We start from the raw sequence: 27,724 nt of genomic DNA, 5'->3' as shown, positions 1-27,724 counted from the left end.
CTTACAGATCCGTGTATAGTGTACCCAACTAATTCTTCTTTATTGTCAAAATAATCGATAAAGTTTTGTGAAAACAATTTAAGTTGATAGAAAAAATCTAAGGCCTCTTTTTGTAAACAGCGTGATCTTTTTTTTGCAGACCAGTGATAATTCTTGGCCTGTTACCAACTCACTAGAGTTCCAAAACATGAGTAGGCCTACTACTTTATGTCAACGGGACACTATCGCAATTTTATTGTGCCATCAAATAAACTACAAGTGAACTAAGATTTCTAAATATATACATATAAAGTGCAAAATCATATTACAAACAGGAGGAAAGAAAAATCAAAGGCAATTGCGCTTGAACTTTACACAATTAGAAAAAAAATAAAATTCAGTAACACTTGCCGCTGTTTCAGAAAAAATACAAAGCATTTCATTTGCTACTTTCAACAAAACGTTTTGCGAAAAAAACAAATTTTTTTCATCAAAATGTTATCACAGTTTCGTCGTATAACAGCGCAAAAATAATTAATCGAAAAAATAGGTTTAAATGAGTGCGAAAAACAAAATGAAGATGTCATTGCACGCCTCTCAGTGACAATATCGAAAAGTGCAGTGAAGAGAGGGAAACAAATCATTCGGCATAGATGTACGTGTGCTGCGCTTCACTAGCGGTATCAAAAATACAATAAAAATAATAACTAAGAGTAAAATCATAAATATTAGCAAAATGATTAAGTCTAAAATAAACGCTAACAGTAAGTTAACAAATTACAGTAGTAACTGATAAAACGCGGCAATCAAGGCAACAATCATTTTAAGGTTGTGCGGTTGGGATGTCACCGAAGATCTACCGCTGCTAGTTGTCGGTGTGCTTGCAGTGGTAGTAGCCGCCGTGGTAACGCCTGTGGCTGGTGCAGTAGCTGCTGATGTTGGGGCGTTCGCTGTTGCATCGGTTCCTTTAGAACTCGTGGCTCCTGTAAATGCGGTAGCGTTTGTAACTGTGCCGACTGTAGATGTAGCTGCATTTGACATTGCTGTAGTTGATGTGTTGGTCATGGGGTCAGTAGAAGTAATGGCAGTTGCCATTGAAGAAGAACTAGTGGCAGTTGCTACTGTAGTTGATTCTGTATTGGTCATGGAGCCAGTAGAAGTAGTGACAGTTGCCAATGTAGAAGGTCCTGTGTTGGCCATGGAGCCACTAGAAGTAATGGCAGTTGCCGTTGCAGAAGAACTAGCAGCAGTTGCCAATGTAGTTGATCCTGTGTTCGTCATGGAGCTAGTAGTAGCATTTAGCAACGCAGTAGGTTCAGTGGTAGATATTGGGTTAGCAGAACTCATAGAAATTGTCATTGAGGTGGGCCCTGTGGAAATTATAGCGCCTGTTAACATGGTGTAATTGGCCGCTGTAGTGGTGAGTGTAGGAGTTAAGGAGCCTGTAGATAAATTGACGCCTACGGTTCCATTAGATGTAGTGACTTTGGTAATTGTGGTGGCACCCGTGGATATATTGTCGTGCGTCATTGTAGTGATGTTTGAAATTGTATTCGAGTCTGTGGATAAAGTAACGTTTGCAATGGGTGTTGTGCCTTTAGATGTAGTGTTGTTTACACTTGTTGTTGGACCTGCAGATGTAATGGCGTTTGTCAATGTAGTGGTTTTTATGGATGTATTGACGTTTGTAGTTGTAGTTATGTCACTTGTTAATTCTGTGGCGTATGTCATTGTAGTGGCTTCTGTTGAAGTAATGACGTTTGTAGATGTGATGGTGTTTGTTTCTTGAGTAATGTCTACAAAACCAGATGTAAGCTTAGTAATATAAAGAACCAAACAGTGTTGTTCACATGATTTAAGTTCCAGTCAAGTCCAACCAAAAAGTAACAAAAACCCAACGTAAAGCAAGTTAATTGTTTTGGGTGTAAAAATGAGACAAATAAACAAATACAATTTTATAAAAAAATAATTGATGGAAAACATTTAATTTCAATCCAAGTTATCTGAGTCAGTGACATCAGTCCAAGCTTAGTCATAAAGATACTTCAGACCAAGTCAGGTTATTTAAAAGCAATGACTTTGTAGAATGTAGACAGGTTGGGTACATATGAAAAACACTTAAATCTGATGCCAATGTAAGCAACTATGGCTTTATATTTGGTAGTGTATAGGTAAAGTGACAATCTAACTGGCTACAACCCCGCTTTTGAGCATTTACCTGTTGATATTGAGGCATTAGAAGCAACAGTTGTTATCGCTGTTGCACCTGTAGGCCCTGTGGTCTCCATCGAAGCATTTGCGACTCCTACAGTTGTGGTAGCCACACTCGTCCAATTACTGGATATGGTTGGACTGATTGTACCTAAAAATCATCGCATTAAAAAGTGTTATTTTTATCTAGATATCAATTAGCACAAGTTTACTCGCAGCACTTACTGTTTGCAGTTGAGTTGCTTGACACCGAATCTGTAGAATATTAAACGCACGTAAGTCTTTTTTGCAAAGTTAGAACAAACAGTAATAATATCTGTATATGCGGTGAACAGTTAAAATCTTCTATTGCCAAAAGTTTCTGTAAAGTTAAGGTTAATTTATATCGTCGGAATGTGCTGAAACATGACTTGCTTCCTACCTGTAAAGTTCCACGATAAAATAAAGCCTTGTCCAGCCACAAGTTGGTCAGAGTGGAAGTGAATGGTGAGATTTGACGTTTTGAAGTTGGTGGTGGAATAACCACATAGCTTACGAGTATTCTAAAACGAGACAAGTAACAATTGTAAAAAAAAAACAATATAACAAAATGTAGTTCAGGGTAGTCAAAATCCCGGCCCACAGGTCACATGTGGCAAGTAACATATTTATCTGTGAAGCGCGTAACATTGCCTAGATTACTTAAGTTACAGTGTTTCTGTGTGGCCCGGAAGCTTTGTAAACCACCCTGTAATAGTTAATACATAAGAGACAAATTAACAAAATAGAATACGACAGAATCGACCGTGGCGTATATAGTTAATTGATTAAATGTTGCAAACACTCAAAACCCTTAAAGACCACAGATTCGTGTACCTTAAAACAGCGTTAAATCTTTAAAACTTACATTGTAACCCGGTTCTTGAAATGCCAGATAGTCTGCATTACAGTTCATGTTACTCTCGATGTCGGATTGCATTACGTAGATTCCAACCATCTGCGTGTAAAATATGCTGCACTCAGTTACGGCTACGAATAAAAAAATAAGTATTCAAAAACAGCGTTATTCAGTATATTAGGCCATAATTTGAACCTTACGTTATGTCTGAATAAGGAAACAACAAATTTGAAAATGGAATTACACAGAGAACTAAAAAAGTATAGACGTGTTCCAAGTAATTTGCTATAAAAAGCCAATATAGCGGCAGCTATGCTGTACTTACCTTCCCCTCGGGTGGCACAATATGCCAGTAGCAGTCAAGGTTAGGTGCATATCGACTTGGATAGTTGGGGGAAGTTATGTTTCCACCCTTTCCAGTTACTGTTCCTCCACAGCCTAAAACCATATAGGTATAGAAGTATAATTTGTGTTGGTTTGGTGGACCGTTTAATTAAGAAGATTATTGTTACGAGGTACTTAACCAAATGATACATCAATTGAACATGTTTTATTCACTACATTACATTACACTGGTATTTAGCAACTGGAATTGAAACAAAGTCTTACTTGGATATAAGGCCGTGGAGTTTGTATCTGCACAATAAACAGAATGATGATATAACGACAGGTAGCCAAATATATTAATTAATGTTTACTTTTAAAAACAATGTTAATGGGTATAACCATGTGGTATTCTGGTGCAATTAAAAAACAAATTAGATATATAAATGATACATACACATACACACACATAAGTGTGTGATCCAAAATTGAAAGTCGTAAAATGATCACGGTACCTTGAAATCTCCAGAGGACAACAGCTTCCTCATAATCGTTATATCCATCGGTTACAAGTTTAATTGTTGCAGTGTTGTTTGGAATGGTTAAAACTTGATTGTAGTAATCGTTACATACTCTCTTTTCGCCCTGTGTCGAAAACAAAAACAATATTTAACGCCGGTGATACCAATCGAATAGTTTGAAATTACAGCGCCAAACATAAAATAAGAAGAAAGAAACTTTGTTATTGCACCAACATTTGTAAACAACATCTACCACATATATAATGTTCAAAATTCTTACATATTTTCCATATTGTACTCCTAGGTAATCTCCACCCTGGCAATCGTAAGACAGGCGGATCCTAATAAGAGTTAACTCAATGACCTGCAAAAGATATTTGTTTTTTTTTTATTTGTGATTTTTACTGTACAAAAAAAATAAATTCGAACTATAATTCTCACAGAAATATCATCAAGTATTCAATTATGACGTAACAACAAAATCTGTTTTCATACCTTTCCTGATAAAGCTGTCAGCTGCCATTCACATGTAGCATTGGTGGGAGATGAAAACGGAAATTTTGGCGAAGTCAGTAAACCAAAGGAAGATGTGAGGGATTCACTGCTGTAACATGATGTGTCTGAAATTTAATTCGATTAATTTTTCTTATGATTATCGTTGTCAACCTAAAGCCTAGTTTTCAAAGTTTTGCTTTGGCGGCCACTTTTGAATAAATGCATTCTCTAGAAAAATTCTAGAGAATGCATTTATTCATGTAAGTTTGTAAAAAGTCATAGTTAAGCTACATAAATAGACTATGTATAAGATACCGTTGGAGAAATTTAAGAGACGGTCTCTATTTCTTAGGCAGCTTTAATAATGTAGATTCGAAAAAAACACATACAATTTTTACCAGCACAATTTACTTACCAATAGGCTCTCCACTTGTATCTGCAAATTGAAACAGGTATGGTAAATAGAAGCACGATAATTCAAACTATTATTCACTTTGGAACGTATTCAGCATATTTGATCAACATAAAATGGAAATAGAACACAAAAAGGATTTGAACATACCTAGCTTTACCCAGGATATGATAAATCCTGGATCAGCACCAACTTCATCGGAGTGAAAAACTATCTTCACATCTGAAGTGTAGTAGTTATCAAAGTAATCCCATCGACATATCTTTTTTTCAAGCTTGAAACATGAAAATACTTTTAAAGAACACTAAAAGTGCAAATTGGTAGTGTTGCTATCACAACTGTTTAATTGGCAAGTTTGGTAACTGAAACTAATTGGCTCTTTATAAACGATGTATCATTTCTCATTAAAACACCACATCAAAAAAATACAACCTATAGCCTGTAAGGTTAGGCGAGAGCAAACTGTGTTACCTGTCCATTAGATGTATTTCCATTTACATAAAGATAATCAAAGGTGCAACCAGATACTTCTTCCAGATTTATTTTCAATAGAGATAGGCGAATATTCTGTGTAAAATAATCACATCTTTAGGTTAAAACTAAATATTAAGGTAGTTTGTTTGCAAAATATTTCTTAAATGAAATCAAAGTGCCTAAATTCACAACTATTTTTTATTTAAAAAGAAGACTTTGCAAAACGGATTTTTTTGTTATTCAAGTAAAGTTGTTACTTAAGATTATCATCACATTTGTTGCCAATCCATACCGCATTTGTTGGATTTTCAATTGTCCACAAGCAATCAAGGCTTGTAGTGTAGTTGTCAGGGTAACCAGGGGAGTAGATAAAACCCTTATTTCCATTGATATTGCTACCACAATTATAACCTGTATAATTACAATAAATGCATAAAATAGCCACAACTGTGAAGCAACAAATTATAACATTAATCATCACTAAAAGTTTGTTGACAAACTGATAGAAGTATCAGGCAATGTCATTAAATGTATGAAAAAAAAAACAATTGTCTTAGAAGTGGCACCAACAAGTACTGATAAGGTTTAAATTTTTGATTTTATTTTATGATAAAACATTTAAATCAACTATATTAGTTTACACAACTAAACACCACTACTTGTTTACATCTATCCACTTTTCGCTATTACTTAAAATTAGTATTACACTTAACTTAAGAAAACTTACTTAATGGTAGTGTTGTTGAATTTTGTGGAGCTAAAAAAATTAAAAAATGAATTAGAAATGTAACACATGTATTTTATAGTTATACAATTTTTTTTTTATAGTTTAGCAGAAATTCAGGTTTTGTTTTAAGGGTGTTTGATAAAAGTAATATTGAATGATAAACATCTCACAATCCACAACCTAACCATCTATAAATAGGTTTACACTTTTTATAGTTAAGATTATTATTTAAAGCATTTTTTTCTATATTCGCGAGTTCGGTTGGAATGTTTAGAATAAATAAATGTCTGCCGTACCCACGGACTGCCACGAAACATTGAAGGTTCCAGATTTGCCATAAGTTTGATAATAATACTCAAACCTCAGAGCATTTGATGAAGAAACAAATGATCTTGGTTTGTGGCCACCACAAAAGTAGGAGTTGAACTGTCCAAAATTATATTTTTTAATAAGCTATTATGTATATGCTTCAATTATCAAATTAAATAAAAAAAAAACAGCCATGTACCATATTTAGAAATACAAAATTACTTACAACATTTGTCCCGGTGTTGCCTTCAAAAACCGAAAACGATCCTGCATTACAAGGAACTTCAAATTCCACAAAACTAATATCGATTACCTGACATGGATAAATCATAATTAGTACTGGCTACATCTTTGGGAGTTTCAAATGGACAATATTCTGTGTAATTATCATAAGTAAACGGATGAAACCTATGTACTGTGTTATATGTTCCACAAGAGTAACAGCCAGGGCCGCCCAAGCTATGTAAGGTATTTACTGATTTTGATACAGAGTTTATTCTTTTTAAGAAGCTTAAGAGAGGGAGAAAGACACCTTATTGTTGCAGAGTTGTTGATTATAGAATTATACGGGATTATAGAACCATTTTAATTGTTTTCAGAGATTAGTAAATCTATAGTAGCTTACCATGCCAGGTTCCACTTGCACAGTCCACATGCATTGATAGTATGTGGAAAAGTTTGAAGTTGGAAATGTCAGGTTTGTAAAATATCCTGAGGTTGAGTTTAACAAAATGCCACCTGCACATGCCTTGAATGAAGAATCTATAAAAACAATTGTTTGCTTGAAAAAACATTTTTTGGTACACTTGCTTTAATGTTGCAGGAAACAGAGTCCGTTATTTTCCAAAAATGGTAACCAAGTTACACAAATTAAATAGCACTGGGGTATGCAAATTAAATACAAGTGGGTTTGTAAAGCAGGTCTAACCAGGTGATATCAATAAAGTTCATATATAATGCTATGTATCAAATACTGCCGATATTTTTACACCGGGAGGCTTCAATAGACCACCCAATTACTCATAGTAATGCAAGACACGGTAGAAAAACTTCTAGCATGCGGTAAGGTCCAAATTCACACCTTTTTTTGCAATATTTTATTACAAGGGATGGCAGATAAATAAAAAAAATTGCAAGGGTTTTGCCACACTAGTTTTTTTTGGGAATCACTGTTATATGTAGTATAACAGTAAATTGTCTAATAGTGTGTTCAGTTAAACACTGGTTTCTATGTTCAAAAAAATATAACTTACCAACAATTTGATAAGGCATGTTAAAGCCTTTTCTTCCAACAATGTGATCCGAATGAAAGTAAACATCCACATCACCAGCAAAATTTACTTGACTTATATATCGCCTTCCACAATGCACAGTCCAGTTCTGGATTTTTCACAGAAAATTGTTTTGATGCTAATTAATGTTTAACCACAATACTAATGGAACGAAAATTGTTTTCTTAATAAATACAAAATACTTGCTTCATTAATTAAACATACTCACATGAGCAATTGAAATATTAACGTAATCCCAAATGCAGTCAAAGTGTCCCTCAACATCAAAATCAGCAAACTTTAGGATGACAATCTGAAACCAGATTTGGTCAGTAAGTACATAAAACTGAACTGTTCCAACAATCACTTTGCTATACCACAACAGGTAAGGTTTATATCAATTTTTAACTAGATGATAAAATGATTACACACAAACTCAACTGCATTGCCTTGGGTCGGTAATTATCAATTTAAAAAAATGGCTTATATTTAAATTTGGATTAGGGTAGAACCTGTCCATCAGCAACTGGTATTTTCCACTTGCAGTCGAGGTCATTGCCATAAATTGCAGGGTATCCTGGCGATGTGATGTTGCCACTGCTGTTGGTTGCCACATACCCACAATTGTAGTTGGTTACTGCGAATAAATTACATTTAGTTAACATTGCAAGGCGATATCGTTCAATGATAACCAGGTAATTGATTTAGTATAGTCCAATGCAAAAAAGGAAATTTAAATATTATGAACAATGCCTACCAGGTTCACTAGAAGTCATGTTTGTTGGCTCTGAAAAATAAATATATTATAACTCAGTAGGTATAACCATAGCATGGGCGTGTCGGTCATCCCAATTTTATTATATACATATGTTCATCGTAACCAAAACATGAGGCAATTATAAACAAGCTAACTTAATACACACCAGCTGTAGACCACACAACTTCAACAGTTCCAGGATGCTGGTATTCCGAATTTGAATAGTGGTAAAATGAGAAAGTCACACTGTTAGATGTTGAAGAGAAGTTGCGGCCCGTTGTGGTGTTGCAAAGAAAATCTTTATACTAAAAAAAATATATGCGAATATTTGTTGTGTTTTTATAACATGGTAATTGGTCATGCAGTAGAATTAACTGAAACGCGTGCATATTGTAACCCATGATTGTATGGTACAAGCTGACTCGAAGCAAATGAAATATTATAAGATTAACAAAAACAAAATAAAGTGTTTTAAGGTTTAAACTTTCTGATAAACAAATGTCTTCTTTTTTACTTACCACTTGAACTGCATTCATTTGATCCTGTGTCACACTTAAATAAGTGTAGCTACAAGAGCCTGTCAGATTGAACTTATTGTAGCCAATCATAACCACCTTAAAATAATATCAATTATTTAATGCGCCTCAAATAAAACAAGTTTGTTTTTTAAACGTTTTAAAAAAGCATGGTTTGTCTAAAATTACACCTTACAGATTTTCCACACCTAAAATAAGTATATTTTTACCTTGGTTGGGTCCACAACGATTGTCCAACTGCATTGCATTGAATATCCAAGACTTAAATTAAAATTTCCACCAATTAAAAAACTACCAGATGAGTTGTTAAATGTTTGGCCAACTGGGCAATTAGCTGCAACAAACAAGTTCATACTAGTTATTTGAATTAGGAAAACAGAACTTAAATAAGGTAACACGGTACATTTTAGGCTGATTAACCCATTTACAAAAAATGAGCCAATTCGAAAAGAAGTAAAATAAAAATAAAAATAATAGTTTCAAAGGTATTCTAAAAACATAGACCACAATGAAGCATTAGCAACAGTTGTTATCGTTGTTGCACCTGTAGGCCCTGTGGTCTCCATCGAGGCATTTGCGACTCCTACAGTTGTCGTGGCCACACTCGTCCAATTGCTGGATATGGTTGGACTGATTGTACCTAAAAATCATTGTATTCAAAGTGTTATTTTTATCTGGATATCAATTAGTAGAAGTTTACTCGCAGCACTTACTGTTTGCAGTTGAGTTGCTTGACACCGAATCTGTAGAATATTAAACGCACGTAAGTCTTTTTGCAAAGTTAGAACAAACTTTAAATACTATCTGTATATGCGGTGAACAATTGAAAACTTCTATTGCAAAAAACTTTTATAAAGTTGAGTTTAATTTATATCGTCAGAATGTGCTGAAACATGGCTTGCTTCCTACCTGTAAAGTTCCACGATAAAATAAAGCCTTGTCCAGCCACAAGTTGGTCAGAGTGGAAGTGAATGGTGAGATTCGACGTTTTAAAGTTGGTGGTGGAATAACCACATAGCTTACGAGAATTCTAAACGAGACACGGCATAATTGAAAAAAACACACATTATAACCATGAGTAGGTTAGGGTGGTCAAAACCCCGGTCCGCGGGCCACATGTGACAAGCTACATATTCGGCATGTGGAACCTTGTTTATTAAAGCGTTTTCTATTCGCGTACCATTTAGCTAGTAATGTCAAAAACACATTTAGCTAGGGATGTTAAACACAATAAACGGATATTACAATATCAAATCTATGTGGCCCGCTCAATGTACGTCAATTTAGTGGCCCAAGAAGGTTGTAGTGTTGGACCACCCTGGAGTATTTAATACATATTACGGATAAGTTAAAATCAAACGACATGTTGAGACGAGTCACTAAAATCTAAACAGAAAACGATAAAATCGACATAGTCGTGAAATCATTAAATGACCACATATGCGTGTACCTTAAAACAGTGTTAAATCTGTAAAACTTACATTGTAGCCAGGTTCTTGAAATGCCAAATAGTCTGCATTACAGTTCATGTTACTCTCGATATCGGATTGCATTACGTAGATTCCAACCATCTGCGTGTAAAATATGCTGCACTAAGTTACAGCTACGAAATGCAAAATAAGTAGGCCTATTCTAAAATAGCGCCATTCAGTATATTAGGCCATAATTCGAATCTTACGTTATGTCTGAATAAGGAAACAACAAATTTGAAAATGGAATTACACAGAGAACTAAAAAAAAATACAGTAACCAGTATAGCCTTGTTCCAAGTAATTTGCATAAAAAGCCAATATAGCGGCAGTTATGCTGTACTTACCTTCCCCTCGGGTGGCACAATATGCCAGTAGCAGTCAAGGTTAGGTGCATATCGACTTGGATAGTTGGGGGAAGTTATGTTTCCACCCTTTCCAGTTACTGTTCCTCCACAGCCTAAACCGAATAGATAGAAGCATGATTTGTATTTGTTTGGTTGATTGTTTATTAAGAAGTAGATTATTGTTACAATGAACTATAACCAAATGTTACATCTATTGAACATGTTTTATTCACTACATTTCATTACACTGATATTTCGTAACGGATTTAGAACAAAGTCTTACTTGGATATAAGGCCGTGGAGTTTGTATCTGCACAATAAACAAAATATATATAAGCTACAGGTAGCCAAGTGTATTAAGAAATGTTTCGTTTTAAATACAATGCAAATGGATATAACCATGTGGTAATTGTGGTATTAAAGAGGATACGACTATTTTAAATGATCTTTCTGGTGCAATTCAAAAAATAAATAAGATATTTAAATGATACATACACACACACACGCTTAAGTGTGTGATACAAAATTCAAAGTCGTAAAATGATCACAGTACCTTGAAATCTCCAGAGGACAACAGCTTCCTCATAATCGTTATATCCATCGGTTACAAATTTAATTGATGCAGTGTTGTTTGGAATGGTTAAAACTTGATTGTAGTAGTCGTTACATATTTTCTTTTCGCCCTGTGTCGAACACAAAAACAATATTTAATGATACTAATTAAATAGTTTGAAATACAGCGCTAAATATTAAAATGGCAAGAAATTAAACTTGGTTATTGCACCAACATTTCTAAAAATCATCTAACACGTAACTCATGTTAAAAAAATTCTTACATATTTTCCATATTGTACTCCTAGGTAATCTCCACCCTGGCAATCGTAAGACAGGCGGATCCTAATTAGAGTTAACTCAATAACCTGCAAAAGATAGATATTTTTATATTTTGTGATTGTTACTGGACAAAAATTAGCTTTAAATTTAAACTATAGTTCTCAAATAGATATCGAAAAGCCCTTAATTATAATGTGGCAACAAAATCTGCTTTCATACCTTTCCTGATAAAGCTGCCAGCTGCCAATCACACGTGGCATTGGTTGGAGATGAAAAAGGAAATTTTGGCGAAGTCAGTAAACCAAAGGAAGATGTGAGGGATTCACTGCTGTAACATGATGTGTCTGAAAAATTTAATTATTTTTGTTCTATTTATTGCCTGGTTTTTAAGGTTTGGCTTTGATGGTCACTAAAGATATTATAGAGAATGCATTTATTCATGTAAGTTTGTAAAAATAATCATAGTTGTTAAGTTACAGAAGTAGACTTTTTTGGAGAGAACTTTGGATATATTTGAGAAACGGTCTCGATCTCATAGACATCTTTAACAACACAGATTCGACAAATACAACACCTACTGTTTACCAGAACAATTCACTTACCAATAGGCTCTCCATTTGTATCTGCAAATTAAAAAATGTATGGTAAATACAACCACGATAAATCAGATTGTTATTAACTTTGGAACGTATTCAGCATATTTGATAAATATATAATAGAAATAGAATACAAAAAGGAATTGAACATACCTAGTTTTACCCAGGATATGATAAATCCTGGATCAGCACCAACTTCATCGGAGTGAAAAACTATCTTCACATCTGAAGTGTAGTAGTTATCATCAAAGTAATCCCATCGACATATCCTTTTTCCAAGCTTAAAAAATGAAAATACTTAAAAAGAACACTAAAAGTGTAAAATGGTAGTGTTATTATCACAACTGATCAAACACCACATAAAATACAACCTATAGCCTGTAAGGTGAGGCGAGAGCAAATTGTGTTACCTGTCCATTAGATGTATTTCCATTTACATAAAGATAATCAAAGGTGCAACCAGATACTTCTTCCAGATTTATTTTTAATAGAGATAGGCGAATATTCTGTGTAAAATAATCACATCTTAGGTTAAAACTTAAAATTAAAAGAGTTTTGTTTGCAAAATATTTTCTTCAAACCAAGAGCCTAAATCCACAACCATTTTTTCATTAAAAGGGTAAAAAAATTGCAAAGTACTCTTTGTATTATTTAAATAAGGTTGTTACTTAAGATTTTCACCACTTTTGTTGGCAATTCATACCACATTTGTCGGATTTTCAATCGTCCACAAGCAATCAAGGTTTGTAGTGTAGTTGTCAGGGTAACCAGGGGAGTAGATAAAACCCTTATTTCCATTGATATTGCTACCACAATTATAACCTGTATATAATAAATGCATAAAATAGCCACAACTGTGAAGCAACAAATTATAACATTAATCATCACTAAAAGGTTGTTGACAAACTGATAGAAGTATCAGGCAATGTCATTAAATGTATGAAAAAAAAACAATTGTCTTAGAAGTGGTAACAACAAGTACTGATAAGGTTTCAATTTTTTATTTTATTTTATGATAAAACATTTAAATCAACTATATTAGTTTACACAAATAAACACCACTACTTGTTTACATCTATCAACTTTTCGCTATTACTTAAAATTAGTATTACACTTAATTTAAGAAAACTTACTTAATGGTAGTGTTGTTGAATTTTTGGGAGCTAAAAAATTAAATAAATAAATTAGAAATGTAACACATGTATTTTATAGTTATACAATTTCTTTTATAGTTCAGCAGAAATTCTGTTTTGTTTTTTATAAGGGTGTTTGATGTAAGTAGTATTGAACCATAAACATCTCACAATCCACAACCTAACCATCTATAAATAGGTTTACACTTTGTATAGTTAAGATTATTATTTAAAGCAATTTTGTTCCTATATTCGCGAGTTCGGTTGGAATGTTTAGAATAAATAAATGTCTGCCGTACCAATGGACTGCCACGAAACATTGAAGGTTCCAGATTCACCATAAGTTTGATAATAATACTCAAACCTCAGAGCATTTGATGAAGAAACAAATGATCTTGGTTTGTGGCCACCACAAAAGTATGAGTTGAACTATTCAAAATTATATTTTCAATGAGCGATTATGTATAAAAAATGAAATGCATTTATTTTCAATTTAAAAGAAAACAGCCATGTACCTTGTTTGAAAAATACAAAATTACTTACAACATTTGTGCTGGTGTTGCCTTCAAAAACCGAAAACGATCCTCCATTACAAGGAATTTCAAATTCCACAAAAGTAATATCGATTACCTGACAAGAATAAATCATAATTTAGTATACTAAATGCTACATCTTTGTGAGTTTTAAAAGGACAATATATATATACTGTTTAATTATCATGAGTAAACGGATGAAACCTATGTACTTGATTATATATTCAATAAGAGTAAACAGCCATGGTCGCCCAAGCTATGTAAGGTATTTACTGATTTTGATACAGATTTTATTTCAGTTAAAAAGCTTAAGAAAGGGAGAAAGACACCTTCTTGTTGCAGGGCTGGGCTTGATTTAATTTAAGAATACCATTTTAATTGTTCGGGAAAACAGCAAATCTATAATAGCTTACCATGCCCGGTTCCACTTGGACTGTCCACATGCATTGGTAGTATGTGGAAAAATTTGAAGTTGGAAATGTCAGGTTTGTAAAATATCCTGAGGTTGAGTTTAGTAAAATGCCACCTGCACATGCCTTGAATGACGAGTCTACAAAAACAAATATTTTAAAAAACATTTTCTGATAAACTTGCTTTAATGTTGCAGAAAACGGTGTCAGTTATTTATAATAAATCAAGTTTAACAAATGCAGAGCAAATTAAAAAAAAATAAATAAATAACAACTCACCAACAATTTGATATGGCATGTTAAAGCCCTTTCTTCCAACAATGTGATCCGAATGAAAGTAAACATCCACATCACCAGCAAAATTTACTTGACTTATATATTGCCTTCCACAATGCACAGTCCAGTTCTGGATTTTATACAGAAACATTGTTTTGGTGCTAACTAATGTTTTAACTACAATGGCACGAAATTTTTTTCTTAATAAACATTAAATACTTGCTTCATTAATTAAACACACTCACATGAGCAATTGAAATATTAACGTAATCCCAAATGCAGTCAAAGTGTCCCTCAACATCGAAATCAGCAAACTTTAGGATGACAATCTGAAATCGGATATGTTCAGTGAGTACAAATAGCTGTACTGTTGTTCCAACAATCACTTTACTAAACCACAACAACGTTCATTAGTTTAACTTGGTTAAAAAAATTGTTAAACCGAAAATCAACTATATTGACTTGGGTTGGTATTTATCAATTTAAAAAATGGCTTTTATTTAAATTTGGATTAAGCAAGAACCTGTCCTGCTGAAACTGGTATTTTCCACTTGCAGTCAAGGTCATTGCCATAAATTGCAGGGTATCCTGGCGAAGTGATGTTGCCACTGCTGTTGGTTGCCACATACCCACAATTGTAGTTGGTTACTGCGAATGAATTACATTTAGTTAACATTGCAAGGCAATATCGTTCAATGCTAACCAGATAATTGATTTAGTATAGTCCAATGCAAAGAAGGAAATTTAATCATTATGAACAATGCCTACCAGGTTCACTAGAAGTCATGTTTGTTGGCTCTGAAAAATAAATATCATAATTTGGTGGGGATAAACATGAGATGGGTTTTAGTCATCCAAATTTTATTAGATATGTTCAATTGTTTATCATACCCAAAACATGAGGCAATTATAAACAAGTTAACTTAATACATACCAGCTGTAGACCACACAACTTCAACAGATCCAGGATGCTGGTATTCTGACGTTGCATAGTGGTAAAATGAAAAAGTTACACTGTTTGATGTTGAAGTAAAGTTGCGGCCCATTGTGGTATTGCAAAGAAAATCTTTATACTAAAGGAAAATTTATTTGTGAATATTTGTTCTGTTTTGCATGTGGTTCCACACACCCACATTGTACCCATAACTATATGGCACATGCATGCTTACTCATAGCAAACAAGATATTATATGATCAACAGCAATAAATTTAAGTGTTTTTAGGTTTAAACTTTGAAATAAACAATGTCTTGTTCTTTACTTACCACTTGAACTGCATTCATTTGATCCTGTGTCACACTTAAATAAGTGTAGCTACAAGAGCCTGTCAGGTTGAACTTGGTGTAGCCAATCATTACCACCTTTAAACAATATCAATTATTTAATGCACCTCCAATAAAACTAAGTTTGTTCTTTCAACACTAAAAAAAGCATTGCTTTGTCTAAAATTCCACACTTCTGATTTCTGAAAAATAAACGAATTTTACCTTAGTTGGGTCCACAACGATTGTCCAACTGCAATACATTGAATATCCAGGATTTAAATTAACATTTCCACCAATTAAAAAGCTACCAGATGAGTTGTTAAATGTTTGGCCAACTGGGCAATTAGCTGCAACAAACAAGTTCATACTAGTTATTTAAATTAGTAAAACATAACTTGAACAAGGTTAGATTTATACAGTACATTTTAAGTTGATTTATGCATTTACAAAAATGTGCCAATTTGAAAAGAAATAAAACAAAAATAAAAATCAGACTTTAAAAGGTATTCTAAAGACATAGTTTGAAATATTATAGTGTAAGGGACAGAAAATAAAACTAGTGTGCATTTTATTTACATTACCTTGTTGATTGCTGGATGTTGTTGATGATGGACCTGGTCCTATAAACAGAGAAAGTGGTCAAATATATGTGTAAATTGAACTTACATTCTTAATGATTGGTTTGATTATTTGTGCACATTGTTTTCTTGTGCATTTGCACATATCTCAAATATAGTATACCTGAAGTGGAATACCAATAGATTTGGAAACCAGAAGACTCGAAAAATGCGTCAGAGTGGAAGCTTATGATAACAGTCCCAAAATAATCACCAGAAAAGTAGTCATAGCTACAATATTTTTTTCCAACCTAAAGATTTTACAAATTTTATTAACAATCCTTAAGTTAGATGAAATGTAAATTTTGTTACAATGAATTACATTTTACTTAGGTCTTTTATACAAAGTTTCTATTTTACAAAAATAACACATACTTACTGTTTCATTTCCCTGACGGATCATCACATAATCAGCAGTACAATTTGCAGATGCTTCAAGTGATAAATGGCCTGAGCTCAGGTATAACCCTTGCTGTGAAAAAGTATAAAAGTTCAGAAAACATTTTTCATAGAAAATTGCTTGAAAAGGTTTCTGACAGGCAATTTTAAATTACATTAAGTAGACAAAACAGTATACCATAGCTTACCCCGGGTTGTGCATGAATTGTCCATTGACAGTTAGTGTTGGGTGGGTAACTATTTGGATAGCTTGGTGATGTAATAACTCCAGATCTGTTTGTTAGGGTTCCACCACAGTTACCTGGATTGAAATTATTATTTATTTTTATATAACATAATGTTTTAAAAATCAATACATTTACCATAACGCATGCAAAAAATTCAAGTCAACACGATATATTTACCTGAAGTTGTTGGTGCCACTAAAAAACAAAATTAATACATTTATTATAATATTTGGTTATTGCAACAATATAAAATATGGCATGACAGTGTTTTACAAATTCAAAACATCAACAGAAACTAAACAAATTTTAGTATTTAGAATTGCATTATTACCTGTAAAATTCCAATAGATTAGAAAGCCCATGTGGTATGACTCATTATCAGACTTGAACCTAATACTCAATACATTTGTAGGTGAAGTCAGATCATTGCTAGAAGGTCGAGAACAAAGGCGCTTCACAGTCTAAAAGTAAGAAATTATTGTTTTTAAATTAGTGTGTAAAAAAATTACCAAATTCAAATTAGCATGTTTCGTTGTAACAAATCTCCAACCAGTCTTACAAATCTCACCGTCATGTTTTGGTCGGAAAACTCCAAATAGGTTCCCTGAGTGCAAACTTGACCACTTACAGAAGAATCATACTGATTGGGTAAGAGCACTGAAATGAAGCCAACTACAACAACCTGAAAAGAGACAAATGTAAATTACAGATGTTTATATAAACATCTGAATTTCATTAAAAAATTTTTGTAATTGCATGTTGTCCATACTTGATTTAAAGGGGCTGTTATGGTCCATTGACAATCACTGTTTTTTGGATAACTGGAGGGAAAGCCAGGAGAATGCAAAAATCCAAAAGGATCCGCGAGGCTTGACATGCCACATGACATATCTACAAATCAACATATTTTTACAAACGCTAGACTAAAATAAAAAAGCATCACATTTCATGTGAAATCGTTGAATAAGACTTTGAATCTTACCTGCAAGTGTCCCATTATAATCTGCAAAAAATAACAAACATGTTTAATTAAGACTAACTTTACATAAAAGTATTTATTTTACCTGATGCAGCCCACGCTAAAACAAACCCTCTTCCCGACACTGATGTATCAGAGTGAAAATTTATTTTTGGATTTGCCTCACTGAAGTAAAGTGAGTATTCATAGTCATAATACTGAGATCCACATGTTGTTTGAGGTGACTATAAAAATTAAAAAATGGATTGCGTTAAATAAAATTGTAGTGCATTGAATAGGCTAATAAATACTTTAGTGAGTCGCAATCAAATGTTTTACCGAATAATTGTTGTTGTAGTCAAGCTGTAAATAATCAAATGAACACCCAGGACCTTTTTCAATGTCATGCCACAGGTAGTAAATTCTGATGGACTAAACACAAAATACATTTATAAAATGTGAAGTGTATTGAAAACAAAATACATATTAGGCTTTTCTAAGACTTTGTCACCTCTTGCTTGCCTTTTTCGATTTCCCAACGACAATTGAAGTTGTTTGAATAGTTGCTTGGAAAGCCTGGGGATGATATGATTCCATTTTTGGCAGTCAGATAATTTGTACAATTGTAATCTGAAATTTGTGTAAAATCATATTCAGGCTGCTAAAAGTTTTGCTATAACATTTTAATCTACTTAAGGAAATAAATTCACTTCAAAATCATAAATAACTTACTTGTTGGTTGGGAAGTATTTACTGGCGCTAAAAAAAATAAAAAAATATATATCAGAAACATACTTTAAAAAGCTATTTCAGGTCAATAACATTGCAAGTATATCATTTTTGTCGCATACCAGTTGAATTCCATGATATTTTAAAAATTCCAGGAGCTCCATAATTATACCAATACTGACGAAAAATGACTGAATTTGTCCTTGCAATAAATGGTTTTATTGTGTTTCTTCCACACAGGTTGCTGTCAAACTAAATTACAAAAAATTAAAATATTTAAAAAAAATATATATAAATACCGGTATAAATAAATAATTCAAACACCATGTTATACCAAATTGTTATTGGTGTTTCCATCCACAACATAAAATTCCCCAGAACATGAAACATTGAAATTGTCAAAAACAACAGAAACAAACTGAAAGAAAAAAATCGTGTGAATTTTATATTTTTCCTCTTTTTATTTCAAAACCAAACCTTGGATGAATCAATCAAAACCTTCCATTCACAAAGATGCAACCCAGATTGCTTATGAGAAAGGGAGATACTTGAAAAGGTACCAGAATCATTGGTTAGAGTTATACCACCTGCACATGCTTTGTAGGACTCATCTAACAAAACAATGTTTGGCTAATATTTCCAACTAAAAACTTGATATAAAGTAGAACAAATCATTCAATCATCCATTAATAGGCTTTAGATTTTTTAACTGTCAAAATACTCAGTCAACACTTCCAGACACCTTACTTAGGTTGACTTGCAAACTACATACCATAAATATCATATTTCAACTGAAAAGCTGGTGCAGTTACTATGGCATCTGATACAAAGTAAACCTTTGTTTCACCCTCAAAGTACTTAGATTGGTATTGGACAGCATTGCTGCAGAATTTTGTTGAGTTCTGGGCAAAATATGGTAATAAAAAGAATGATAAAACAAATAAGGAAAATAATATTCTTATATTAAACATACCCTGCACAATTTAAATATTTAAGCTATTTTCTGGTATGAAGAATATAGTTACCTGGCTTGTTACTACTTCAATGTAGTCCCATCTGCAGTCATAAATGGGTTCGAGTTCAAAATTTTCAAAGTGAATGGCAACAATCTAGTGAAAAAAAAGTTTTTATTAGACACAAAAGTGTATTTTATCTAGTATATAGGATTTATAACGATTTATTCAAAGGTAAACAGTTTAATAAACTAATATTTTAAAACATAAATAACTTGTCAACAATGATATATGTCACACAAAATGCAATACATTTAAATTCAAACCTCCTTGTCTTTAGCTTTAATAGTCCACAAGCATGCAATATCATTTGGATAGTTGTACGGCATGTTTGGGGAACAGAATCCTCCGGTTTTATTCGTGGTGGTATAGCCACATTGAAAACCTACAACAACACAGTAGTGATTACTTGTACTCAATTATCAAAATAAGTTTGCACTGTCATTCAGACAGCATTAAGTCCATGGGTCAACGTGAACCATAATTATGTAATTTTGTTTTGTTAACTGTTTTCTTAAAATTTCTCAGTTATTTGAGTAGTGCCCATCGCGGATTGACCAAACCGTTTATATATAATGATCAATTGTTTTATTACCTGTTGGGAGGGTAGTGGAAAAATCTTGTGGATCTGTAACAAAATAAACAAAGAATATGATTCATTAAATTTGTCTCAAAGGAAAAGGTTTTATTAACACTTACCCACAGCCTCCCAGTGGACTTTTATAGAGCCTATATTTTGGTCCTGGTATGAGGAATAAGAATGTGAAGAAAATGTTATTTTCAACTTATTAGTTGTTGCAGTGAAGTTACGTGGCCGGCGATCTTTGCATAGACTTCCTTTAAACTGTAAAATCATATAATTTTAATCAAATTGGCACGCCTTGAAACATTACCTGATGTGTAGTATCAGCTAGAGTGCTAAACTCCATTTAAAGCCTTACTTTGGAAAATAAAATGAAAAACGGTTTATAGTTTAGTATTTAGTTTTGGTCTTACCACACTTTCTGAATAGTAATCGAGAAAAAACTCCATGTAGGTATTTCCACAAGCAGTATTGTTGGATAGGTCAAATTCAGGAAAAGTGATGGACACAACCTAAACAAAAAGAAATATCATAAAACATAAGCCACAAACAATAAATAGCTTTAATTAACAGGTTATACAAGTTTGCAAAACTGCGGACAGGCATAACAGTATGCAAAAACAAACTCTTAAAAGAAGAATACTTTTAACAGCGATAATGCTATTTTTGTGACCTCTTTTGGACAGTAAAAAAAACAACTTAACAACTCGATTTATTTCTGTAAAATAAGACGCTTACTTTGTCTGCAGGAACCTCAATAAGCCACTGGCAGTAAACATAAGTAGGAATTGGAGAAGTGATATTTTCTGGAATAAGGATGTCACCCGACGTTTCATTAAGCCACACTTCTTCATAGCAAGCTTAAAATGCATATGTTCTATGTTGGTTAAACTTTGTTGAAAATTGCTTACTCAAATTTATTTTTTATTTAAATAAAATATTGCATTGGTAGTTTATTTTATGCAGAGTCACACAACATCATTAATGTAACAAAACAAACAATGCCATTACCTCTAGGTATATTGTTGGACGTTGAATCTAAAAAAATAATATTTAGTGGTGAAAAAAACAAAGAAAACCATTGTGTAGAAGTTAAGTATATTAAACAAAAACAATTGAAGAGTGAAATCTTACTGTAAGATGAGGTTTTTGTAGAATTTGAATCTGTAAAAAATATTAGTGATTAAACAAAAAAACTTGACTTAGTTCCTTTAGTGTTAACCAAAATTATAAACAAATATTTACTTACCTTATAATTATTTTAAAAGTGCATTTAAATACCATTAATTTGTTTTGCTAATACAGTAATACTATTTATTTTTTGCATACTAAAATTATAACTATATTCATACTTTTGAATTATTAATAACAACATAAATAGACCGAACAGATATATAGACTTATGTATGAGAATTTACTTTGTTTTAAAAAGTATCAATTTGTTTAGTTATATGTCACCTGTGGTGTTCCATCTAATTTCGACTCTACGGAATTCATTTTCTGGATAAGATGAATTATAGAAGTACTCAATTTTCAAAACATTAGAAGTGGTAACAAAGTCTTTATTGTCAGCAGCAAGGCACAAATTAGTTTGATACTGCAAAATCAAATCAAAATTAAAGCAGTTAAACAGGGCAGCAGAGCATGTTAAAAAAACAAAAGTTAAGCGACTCGGCTTTATAGCTTTATAAAAAAATAAGCTTTATAAAGAAATAAAACAATTACCACTTGTTGAAAATCGGATCCTTGGTAAAGTTTCAAGTAGTGGTTGTTACAAGGTGCGGAGAGATTGAACCATAAGTACTTCACATCTATGAACTGCAAATCAAAATGTGAATAAGCCACAACTTCTTTAAGAGTTCACGTAACACATTAGGGACTCTCCCCACTGTGCTAACCTCGTTCTTCTTACGTTTAAGAGTCCAACAGAATTCAATATTTAAACTTTTATGAAGTGGAAAAACAAGGCGTAGCAGCATGTGGCTAATTTCAATGTAAAATCCCAAAGCGACGTTTTCGAAATAGTTAATTTGAATCTTGTTGGCTCTTTAAGCGAAACATCTACTTTCGAATAGCCAGTACAGAGAGCGAGCGTCAGTTTTAGTTTTTTTATAACGTTAGGTACCGGTATTTGTTTTGCGTGCGCACTCGCAGTCTGTTGAAAATAGTTCTGGGTATTTATTTTTCCGTTTCATCCTGTCTACTGACCAGTTAATCCCTAACGTACACACTTTTCCTGTGACGCTAGTTTATTCGAATTCGACTGCACGATAGAACAAGATGAACGCCATACTTGCGAGACGTTTTTTTACTGCGCTGCAATTTGTTTTATTAAAAGCGGAGCTATGCTGAATTTTTCGAATGTACAATAAATTGATAAGCGACCTGACAGTATGCACTTTGAAATGCGATGGCAGTTTTTTGAAATGCGATGGCAGTTTATTTCTCTTAGGTGGAGTTCAGATAGCACGGTGGTCATGTTCCCCTGTTGAAATATACACCCGGAAACCAAACCGGAATTAAATCAAATTCTAAAACCAACGTTTAGCAAAAACTGAGTGTGAACTTGGTTCGAAAGATGGGTTGCATCCAGCGTGACAGTGTTTAATAAACGCAACAAACGGTGTTTGCTAAATGTTATTTAACTACAGCATTTCCTTTGATTGCCGCTTGGACATAGGAGAGCGCCCTAGGGCCATTAAAATACCAAAGAACGCTTCGATCAGTAATTGCTAAATATTGCCTTTAACGTTTACTGTCAATTGAAACTAACATCACAAATAGGATCAGTTTTCAATGTTGATGCCTTGCGATAAAGTAACTACAAATGTTGGGCTAAGGGGTACCACCTACGCTGATTCAAAAATAAAACTAAGAATTTGCATAACGCATGGCTATTTTAATAGATTTCGTGCAACACCCTAATTTCGTTTTGTTGAATCGATAAAAGTGAAAACTGTTTGTTTGTTTACTTGGTGTTTTTTTAAAACAATCTTGAAAAATATTCAAGTTCTACCATGCTATTGCACAAAGAAACGGCTCTGTGCTTTAAATTCTCAAAAACTTGCAGCTCATAAAATTAAGTGGGCTGGCCTTTAGTCCAACCTATCGCTTCTACATTTTTCACCTATACAGTATAATCAGCAAAAAATATTACCGGAACACCGTATTTTTGGCAGCAATTAGTTTTATAAAGGCCACTTGAAAGAAATAGTTAGTTTAGCAAGCCAAATTATTTGTGTTTTCAGCAGTCGGCAGGGGCCGAAGTTTTGTCCAAATCGAGAAATCGGTTTTTGCGTGGGCCAATTGTTTAGCCCGACCTTACATCTCCTATTGTTCGCACCAGGAGAATTACTTTCAAATGCTATAAGCTTTGGATTTTGGCGAGGTGAAACTTTACTCTTGAAATCCAATGTAAAGAACCCGCGGTGGTAACTATTACCCAACAAAACGAAAAAAGAATCGTGGTATGGCCGCCCGGGCAGCAATGTACACACATTCCTTTTCGTCATTCGTAAGAGGCGCTTTTGGGCTAACTATAGACTGAAAAGCGCTTTGGTCGAAACTTCTCTCACGATATGACGATTTGTTTCACGGTCCAGTTCTCCCAGCTCTTGATTGTTTGGCGCTTATGCCACGAAAAATCATCGAAATCCCGGTGTGTTGTCTATGCTTGCGCTAAGTTGTGAGTGATTTTGTCTTTCTGTTTGCTGACCAACACGCCGATTTGATCATTGTTATATTTCCCGTGATCTTTTCTGCTACGCAGATCGCTTTATTGGCTTAAGCGGGCGTTAACCCCGTAATGAAAGCGTCTAATACAGTTTGCGAACAGTATATAGACCTTTTCTGGACACGAAAACATTTAACTTAAGCTAGCAATAAATTAACATTTTTTACAGCAGGTGTATGATAGCTGGCGATGAAGAACGATAGCTGAGCGAAACTCAATAAGTAACTTGGCCTTGGAACCTTGTATAGTAAAAACAAACATGTCAAACTGGAAAATCAAATTTACAAGTTTAACTTGTATTCCTATATCTGAAATACGTTAAAGCAAATGCGAAAACATTTAAAACCCGGAAGTCGTATACCGGTATGAACAAAATAGCACTAACCCAAGCGAGACAAACGCAGCTTGTCGATTTCCTATTTACTTTTTATGACATTCTTTAATGTCCATTTTTGTCGCGTGAGGAAACGACCTGAAATACATTCCGGTGTTTTAATTACGACATTTTGAAACGTTATGTTACAAAACATTTAGGAGACGGAAAATACGATTTGAGATTTAACCCCAAATTTTAGACAACGCCATTAAAATCAATATAATATTCACACTTTTCCTGTTTCGCAAAAATGTCCTTTACGACGTTGGCTGGTTTCGTTATCTTTTGCTTAGATTTATTTATATACTCCTATTAGGATATTTGCTTCATCCAATGAAATATTTAATTACCGAGCCTGGTTTCAAGGCAATAAAGCAAAGATAACATTTGACTTCTAAATTTATCTATCTTGTTGTTTTTTTTTAATTTCAATATAAAGTTGTTTTATTAGCAGCAAGCGTTTCATTAGTAACAACTTCTGCAACAAAGACAAAGCGTGGGCATTCTGCTGGGTCAGATAGGCTTTTTTGTTACGTGGGTATAGTTTGATTATGGAAAATCGTCAAATGGAAACAAGATTGGAAGGTGCAGCATCATTTCCTTTTTATCCTATACATATATGCGGTGCATTCTGCGAGGCGTGTATACTATAAATACTGATTGTAAATCGCAACGTAATTTTACAATTTAAAATGACTCATTTTTTTCCGAGGATTGTTGACGATGTTGTTAGAAGGAAATATATTCCTTCTGCGCATGTGCATCCTATTTCCTAGTTAGAGCTTCGTTACATTTGCGTTTGATATCTTCCAGTTTATACAGGGAATCGTTGTTTGACAGGTCATGCATTTATTTCAAAAAAACATTTTTCTAATCTTTATTCATCAACTGATTAACTAATTATTCTACAGAAAAAACTCTTTAAAGCCCAATGCCGCCCTAATAGGCCACAATCTCGATACTACCGTTCAGCGAACTGATCCAAAGAGACTGCATACCATATAGCTTCTGTGACGATTAAGCACATTTCCGAAAGGAAAAGCGACTATGTATTCTGGCAAGGATTTTACACAAACCTTCTGCAAGCCAAACCTTTAGTTCACACTACGTGTGGCCATTCTTCCAAAAAAACATTTTTGTAGACCAATAAAATATGAATAACTAAAGGATCGCAAGGATCGCAGCGATCGTGCCTTATAGAGATCCTTAATTTCAATGTGATCCTGTTTATCTTGGTTAGTATGGTTCCTAACCTTTTTCCTTGCTGCACCCCTTTCAAATCACCAAACAGTTCAAGCACCCCTTTCAAATCACCAACCAATTTTCGCACCCCCTTCTACAATTGCTTAATCAACAAAAAACATTTCAATTTTTATGGAAGTAACAAATAACACAGTAACGCGCCATAACAAACTGCGAGTTAGTTTACATTTAACTGGACAAAGAAATAAATTACAGTATTACGTTTTGTGTGTCTGATTCAGCATCCCCGCACCCCCTAGAAACAGTAACCAAATAACCCCTGGTTAAGAACCCCTTGTCTTATACGCATAGAAACAATCAATGCCCAGCCCACCGCTAAAAAAAAGGACCGCCTTTAGGAGCACCTGGGAGTCATAACAAACAAAGAAAAGCAAAAGCGCGAAAGGTACCTTGCCCTCGGCCACCGTGATCGTCCACTGGCAGCGAACTGAACTCCATTGTTCCGGTGTCGTCGTGTTTTCCGGGATGAGGATGGTCCCCGATGCGGCGGAGAGTTGCTCACCAGTAGGCGCGCATGCTAAAAGAGCAAAACGAAAGTGAATTCATTCAGTATAAATCTGAGAAGGCCGAACATTTTGAAAATTTTAGGCATCGGAGAGATGTCAAATGGATCAGCCATTACTTTTCCATTTGATTATAAAGTGATATGTAATATTTCGAAACCAGCACTTAAAATTATTTTTACTTTAATTGTCGGTTATATTTTATTTGCTATTGCATTATTATATTGGAATGTTCGATAATATGAAATCGGAGCTGGTAGCCGATGTCAGGTGGTTGTATCAAACACTATAGGGCGATACCGGTGTAGTACAAAATTATTTGTGTATTATTTCAGCTGCGGTTAGCAATCCAACTCAATTCTTTACCTTGAAAGTTAAAAGAGATATTTATAGAAAAATAATTAATTAAATATCGAACGGAATTGTTTAACGCTAAATGAAGTTTTAAACCTAAAACCACTACATTTGCACGATATAGTTTCATCAATTCTAATTTTTTGACGACGTTATTTGGTATAGGATCGGAGCGCCGTACTTTTTGTTCAAAATATCGGTTATCGGCCTTTGAATAAGTACAAAGTATCGGACAACACATTGGATATTCCGCCAAAAAATTGTCTATCCTTCTACAATAAAATCGGTCAAACGTACCTTGCGCCGCGTCTGCATTAACCAATCGACATGCTCCGATGCAGACCACTGCCAGCAAAAGTAAGCCGTGCGCCATTGACGCCATCGGTCAGAAGGGATCGTCAGCTTTTTATGAACTTTCCTTTCTAACAATTACGTTTTGACCTAACGCGATTAACCTGCCTGAAAACAGCATTATTATAGTTGCGGCTTTACTGAATGCAACTGTTTGCTGATCGTAAAGCAAAATCGTTTGAAACTTGCGTTCCTATAACAACATTTCCGTATATTTTAGGTGCTGCATTTTGTACGGCGGCTTGTTGTTTGATAAAAGTTCAAATCATATTGTTGGTAAAGGAATTTTCTTGTTCAATGTTTTTCAACTTGCTAACTGTTGGGGTGAAAACGACTGGATTGTCAATTATAGGCTTTTAAACTGTTGACACAGATCAAGTTGAACTGAAAACTAGCCACCCGGTACACAATGATGATTCACTGCAAATTATTAGGCTCGGGTTTGTAAAAACGCTTTATTATTTAAAATACATAGGGCGGTTCGTTACGTCACAGGTAACACGAGCGTAAAATACCATACGTCCGGTTTATAGACGCGGACCAAACCACGTCGAACGACTCTCCACCCTAAGCCTGCTTGTGTTTACCGGCAATCTCAATGACAATGCTCCTCCAGTCTGTTCGTTCAGTCCACACGCTTCTCTCCAATACTCAGCAATCAACATATCGTGTTCCTGCTATATGGCAAGGGCCAACCAGGATAAAGCTCAATTAAAAGGACGCCACAATTTTCGGCTCGATAAAAAAACTACTTCGTTCGCTTTCCATCCTTTCCGAATTTTCAAAAGAAGTGACCGATTTGGTTTAGCGATAACAATCTAAATTTTACCGATGGAGCGCCGCATTTTTTATGTATTTTTTTA

At 33.9% G+C, this 27,724-nt stretch overlaps 1 protein-coding gene across 2 annotated transcripts; it reads right to left on the bottom strand.

Moving 5' to 3' along the window:
- Nucleotides 1–210: 210 nt before the first annotated feature.
- LOC146163572 (cubilin-like) lies at nt 211–26,960 on the bottom strand. Of its 2 annotated transcripts, XM_083381971.1 has the most exons (78): nt 26,808–26,960; nt 26,043–26,170; nt 22,007–22,099; nt 21,740–21,878; nt 21,416–21,445; nt 21,293–21,319; nt 21,020–21,141; nt 20,695–20,793; nt 20,398–20,542; nt 20,294–20,326; nt 19,965–20,083; nt 19,711–19,794; nt 19,458–19,587; nt 19,163–19,296; nt 19,020–19,103; nt 18,808–18,937; nt 18,689–18,715; nt 18,468–18,586; nt 18,296–18,388; nt 18,063–18,201; nt 17,981–18,001; nt 17,768–17,889; nt 17,567–17,680; nt 17,330–17,459; nt 17,176–17,193; nt 16,960–17,072; nt 16,752–16,844; nt 16,497–16,623; nt 16,337–16,375; nt 15,978–16,102; nt 15,756–15,851; nt 15,426–15,564; nt 15,260–15,289; nt 15,015–15,139; nt 14,737–14,820; nt 14,495–14,621; nt 14,219–14,355; nt 13,816–13,902; nt 13,572–13,701; nt 13,273–13,302; nt 12,843–12,961; nt 12,550–12,645; nt 12,293–12,419; nt 12,146–12,166; nt 11,763–11,887; nt 11,546–11,629; nt 11,263–11,392; nt 10,993–11,019; nt 10,710–10,822; nt 10,375–10,464; nt 9,803–9,923; nt 9,607–9,636; nt 9,438–9,533; nt 9,103–9,227; nt 8,876–8,971; nt 8,524–8,662; nt 8,358–8,387; nt 8,113–8,237; nt 7,830–7,913; nt 7,583–7,709; nt 6,955–7,091; nt 6,556–6,642; nt 6,317–6,446; nt 6,021–6,050; nt 5,586–5,704; nt 5,291–5,386; nt 4,970–5,093; nt 4,823–4,843; nt 4,408–4,532; nt 4,193–4,276; nt 3,907–4,036; nt 3,677–3,703; nt 3,393–3,505; nt 3,077–3,166; nt 2,612–2,732; nt 2,416–2,445; nt 2,198–2,341; nt 211–1,349 (listed from the first exon to the last, which is right to left on the bottom strand). In XM_083381971.1, the coding sequence occupies exons 1-78, from the start codon at nt 26,890–26,892 to the stop codon at nt 757–759; spliced, it is 7,953 nt and encodes a 2,650-aa protein (XP_083238097.1). In that variant the 5' UTR covers nt 26,893–26,960; the 3' UTR covers nt 211–756. The 2 variants fall into 2 exon arrangements, with proteins under 2 accessions (XP_083238097.1, XP_083238098.1); XM_083381972.1 differs by lacking the exon at nt 21,416–21,445.
- Between the last annotated feature and the right edge of the window lie 764 nt (nt 26,961–27,724).

Source organism: Ascidiella aspersa, chromosome 2 (assembly GCF_963924565.1).
Source record: "Ascidiella aspersa chromosome 2, kaAscAspe10.2, whole genome shotgun sequence".
Lineage (NCBI taxonomy): Eukaryota > Metazoa > Chordata > Ascidiacea > Phlebobranchia > Ascidiidae > Ascidiella > Ascidiella aspersa.
This window is presented reverse-complemented; position numbering and strand designations above follow the sequence as displayed.

Excerpts from the sequence above, each read along its gene's own strand:
- LOC146163572 (XM_083381971.1), bottom strand. The coding sequence starts at position 26,892 with ATGGCGTCAATGGCGCACGGCTTACTTTTGCTGGCAGTGGTCTGCATC. Across the intron at positions 10,823-10,992 it reads CTCCACGGCCTTATATCCAA|GCTGTGGAGGAACAGTAACT; the intron begins GTAAGACTTTGT and ends TATTCGGTTTAG. Across the intron at positions 2,446-2,611 it reads TTTATCGTGGAACTTTACAG|ATTCGGTGTCAAGCAACTCA; the intron begins GTAGGAAGCAAG and ends AATATTCTACAG.